The 4,916-nt window shown below is 40.0% G+C and overlaps 1 protein-coding gene across 1 annotated transcript in view; it reads left to right on the top strand.

The window, feature by feature from the left end:
* Positions 1 to 426: 426 nt before the first annotated feature.
* Positions 427 to 4,916, top strand: part of LOC127963194 (uncharacterized) — a 77,256-nt gene continuing 72,766 nt past the window's right edge. The window contains exon 1 of the mRNA XM_052562962.1: positions 427 to 2,357. Coding sequence (XP_052418922.1) covers positions 1,479 to 2,342 — 864 coding nt within the window. The 5' untranslated portion in view covers positions 427 to 1,478 and the 3' untranslated portion in view covers positions 2,343 to 2,357. The remainder of the gene's footprint in view (positions 2,358 to 4,916) is intronic.

Raw genomic sequence — 4,916 nt, 5'->3', positions numbered from 1 at the left:
TCCCTTTATTCACTTCTCCACAATCATAATGACAGAAAGTCGAGTCCTTGAGTCTCAGTCTCTCTCTCTCTCTTTCTCTCTCTCTCTCTTTCTCCATCTCACACGAACACATGTTAAGTTTTTGTCCATAGATATAATGATCCTTATACCGTACAAACTTTATTTTTGTCTTTTGTAACCCCCTTTTCGTATTTTCAAAAAGAGTAATATTTTTATATTTTATGTTTTTGGGTACATTCCATTGATTTCAATTGTTATTATACTGAGCTAAGGATATTATTTATATCTTACTGTTCTCTTTCCCGCCTATAAAAATTTGCTCCTTAAGAAATTGGTTTTGTGTCTGTTTTGTAAGTCAGTTTGGATAAAAGCATCTGCTAAAAGCATATATGTAAGTGTAAACATGTCGCTGTTGGTGTCGCTGTTGGACAGTGTTTTCTCTACTTCCTGTTGGCCTTCTGTAGCTAAGTCGTTAGCTTGTCATTAGCGTTTTCTTTTCTCCTCTCCTCTCTCTCGCTCCAGTTTTTCACAAGTTCATCAAACAACCGCAGTAAGAATATTTCATCAAGCACGGTGAGTAATGGCTTCGCCTACTATCGTTATTTGCACCTCTTGCCACATGTACAGTTTATCTATCTCTGTCGCTGATGAGGGATTCACATGTGATAAATGCAGGGAAATAGTTAGGCTGACAGAGAAGATTTCAGAATTAGAGACACGCATCCAAACTTTAATTGAGGACAGTAAGAATGTTAGGGCTCTAGATACGGCTTTGGATGCGTCTAGCTCAGGGATTCCTGTACATTGTCCGGTTCCAGCAGAGCCCCTGCAGCAGGGCAACTGGGTGACGGTGAGGCAGCGTAGTCGTGGGTCAAAACACCGCTCTTCTGTTCCGATCAAAACATTAAACTGGTTCTCCCCACTCAGTGATGCACCCACTGAGAAACCTGATGAAAGTGCTCTAGTTATTGGTGATTCTATTTTACGGAACGTGAATATAGAGACACCAGCCACCATAGTCAAATGTTTACCGGGAGCCAGAGCGCCTGACATCTTGGCAAATTTAAAAGTGCTGGCTAATGCTAAAGGTAAATACAGTAAGATTGTTATTCATGCCGGCGCTAATGATGTTCGACTTCGCCAGTCGGAGATCACTAAAAATAACTTTAAAGAGGTGTGTGAACTTGCAAGCACGATGTCAGACACTGTAATATGCTCTGGTCCCCTCCCTGCTTACCGTGGTGACGAGATGCATAGCAGATTGTCATCACTCAATGGCTGGATGTCTAAGTGGTGCCCACAGAATAACATAGGTTTCATAGACAATTGGACGAGCTTTTGGGGCAGACCTGACCTGTTTAAAAGAGATGGTCTTCATCCCTCCTGGGGTGGCGCCACTCTTCTGTCTAGAAATATGGCACATAGTCTTAGTTCATCAAACAACCGCAGTAAGAATATTTCATCAAGCACGGTGAGTAATGGCTTCTCCTACAATTGTTATTTGCACCTCTTGCCACATGTACAGTTTATCTATCTCTGTCGCTGATGAGGGATTCACATGTGATAAATGCAGGGAAATAGTTAGGCTGACAGAGAAGATTTCAGAATTAGAGACACGCATCCAAACTTTAATTGAGGACAGTAAGAATGTTAGGGCTCTAGATATGGCTTTGGATGCGTCTAGCTCAGGGACTCCTATACATTGTCCGGTTCCAGCAGAGCCCCTGCAGCAGGGCAACTGGGTGACAGTGAGGCAGCGTAGTCGTGGGTCAAAACACCGCTCTTCTGTTCCGATCAAAACATTAAACAGGTTCTCCCCACTTAGTGATGCACCCACTGAGAAACCTGATGAAAGTGCTCTAATTATTGGTGATTCTATTGTACGGAACGTGAATATAGAGACACCAGCCACCATAGTCAAATGTTTACCGGGAGCCAGAGCGCCTGACATCTTGGCAAATTTAAAAGTGCTGGCTAATGCTAAGCGTAAATACAGTAAGATTGTTATTCATGCCGGCGCTAATGATGTTCGACTTCGCCAGTCGGAGATCACTAAAAATAACTTTAAAGAGGTGTGTGAACTTGCAAGCACGATGTCAGACACTGTAATATGCTCTGGTCCCCTGCCTGCTTACCGTGGTGACGAGATGCATAGCAGATTGTCATCACTCAATGGCTGGATGTCTAAGTGGTGCCCACAGAATAACATAGGTTTCATAGACAATTGGACGAGCTTTTGGGGCAGACCTGACCTGTTTAAAAGAGATGGTCTTCATCCCTCCTGGGGTGGTGCTGCTCTTCTGTCTAGAAATATGGCACATAGTCTTAGTGTTTATACTTGACTAACTGGGGCCCAGGTCAGGAAGCAGACAGACTGGCTAAACCAACCGTCTGCTAGCTGCCTCCCGTCACAGAGGTCAGTTAATTCTCAGCACATAGAGACTCTTTCACCTAGATATCACACTATAGAGACTGTGTCTGTTCCCCGAACTAGAAAATACAAAAAACGTCCAAACCAAGTTAAGGTTAACAATTTAATTGAGGTTCAACAAATAAAAAACAAATGCAATATGGATAAACAAATGATAAAGATTGGCTTATTGAATATCAGATCCATTTCTACGAAAACACTTTTTGTAAATAATATGATAACTGATCATAATATAGATGTGCTCTGTTTGACAGAAACTTGGCTAAAACCTGATGATTACATTATTTTAAATGAGTCCACCCCCCAAGATTATTGTTATAAACACGAGCCGCGTCTAAAAGGCAAAGGGGGAGGAGTTGCTTCAATTTATAACAACGTTTTCAGGATTTCTCAGAGGGCAGGCTTCAAGTATAACTCGTTTGAAGTAATGGTGCTTCATATAACATTATCCAGAGAAACCAATGTTAATGATAAATCCCCTGTTATGTTTGTACTGGCTACTGTATACAGGCCACCAGGGCACCATACAGACTTTATTAAAGAGTTTGGTGATTTTACATCCGAGTTAGTTCTGGCTGCAGATAAAGTCTTAATAGTTGGTGATTTTAATATCCATGTCGATAATGAAAAAGATGCATTGGGATCAGCATTTATAGACATTCTGAACTCTATTGGTGTTAGACAACATGTTTCAGGACCTACTCATTGTCGAAATCATACTCTAGATTTAATACTGTCACATGGAATTGATGTTGATAGTGTTGAAATTATTCAGCCAAGTGATGATATCTCAGATCATTATTTAGTTCTGTGTAAACTTCATATAGCCAAAATTGTAAATTCTACTTCTTGTTACAAGTATCGAAGAACCATCACTTCTACCACAAAAGACTGCTTTTTAAGTTATCTTCCTGATGTATCCGAATTCCTTAGCATATCCAAAACCTCAGAACAACTTGATGATGTAACAGAAACTATGGACTCTCTCTTTTCTAGCACTTTAAATACAGTTGCTCCTTTACGCTTAAGGAAGGTTAAGGAAAACAGTTTGACACCATGGTATAATGAGCATACTCGCACCCTAAAGAGAGCAGCCCAAAAAATGGAGCGCAGCTGGAGGAAAACAAAACTAGAGGTATTTCGTATTGCTTGGCGGGAAAGTAGCATATCCTATAGAAAAGCATTAAAAACTGCTAGATCTGATTACTTTTCTTCTTTTTTAGAAGAAAACAAACATAACCCCAGGTATTTATTCAATACAGTGGCTAAATTAACGAAAAATAAAGCCTCAACAAGTGTTGACATTTCCCAACACCACAACAGTAATGACTTTATGAACTACTTTACTTCTAAAATTGATACTATTAGAGATAAAATTGCAACCATTCAGCCGTCAGCTACCGTATCATATCAGACAGTGCACTATAGACCCCCTGAGGAACAGTTCCACTCATTCTCTACTATAGGAGAGGAAGAATTGTATAAACTTGTTAAATCATCTAAACCAACAACATGTATGTTAGACCCTATACCATCTAAGCTCCTAAAAGAGGTGCTTCCAGAATTCATAGGTCCTCTTCTGACTATTATTAATTCCTCATTGTCATTAGGATATGTCCCCAAAACCTTCAAACTGGCTGTTATTAAGCCTCTCATAAAAAAGCCACAACTTGACCCCAGAGAACTTGTTAATTATAGACCAATCTCGAATCTCCCTTTTCTGTCCAAGATACTAGAAAAGGTGGTATCCTCACAATTATATTCCTTCTTAGAGAATAATGGTATATGTGAGGATTTCCAGTCAGGATTTAGACCGTATCATAGTACTGAGACTGCTCTCCTTAGAGTTACAAATGATCTGCTCTTATCATCTGATCGTGGGTGTATCTCTCTATTAGTTTTATTGGATCTTAGTGCTGCGTTTGACACAATTGACCACAACATTCTTTTGCATAGACTTGAACACTTTGTTGGCATCAGTGGAAGTGCATTAGCATGGTTTAAATCGTACTTATTTGACCGCCATCAGTTCGTAGCAGTGAATGAAGATGTATCATATCGATCACAAGTGCAGTATGGAGTACCTCAAGGCTCAGTACTAGGGCCGCTACTCTTCACGCTTTATATGTTACCCTTGGGAGATATCATCAGGAAACATGGTGTTAGTTTTCACTGTTATGCTGATGATACGCAGCTCTATATTTCCTCGCAGCCTGGTGAAACACACCAATTTGAAAAACTAATGGAATGCATAGTCGATATAAAAAATTGGATGACGAGTAATTTCTTACTGCTAAATTCAGAAAAAACAGATGTGTTAATCATAGGGCCTAAAAACTCTGCTTATAATAAACTAGAACACTGTCTAAGACTTGATGTTTGCTCTGTCAATTCTTCGTCATCAGTTAGGAACCTAGGTGTGCTACTTGATCGCAATCTTTCCTTAGAAAGCCACGTTTCTAGCATTTGTAAAACTGCATTTTTC

Source organism: Carassius gibelio, chromosome B8 (genome assembly GCF_023724105.1).
Source record: "Carassius gibelio isolate Cgi1373 ecotype wild population from Czech Republic chromosome B8, carGib1.2-hapl.c, whole genome shotgun sequence".
Taxonomy (NCBI): domain Eukaryota; kingdom Metazoa; phylum Chordata; class Actinopteri; order Cypriniformes; family Cyprinidae; genus Carassius; species Carassius gibelio.
This window is presented reverse-complemented; position numbering and strand designations above follow the sequence as displayed.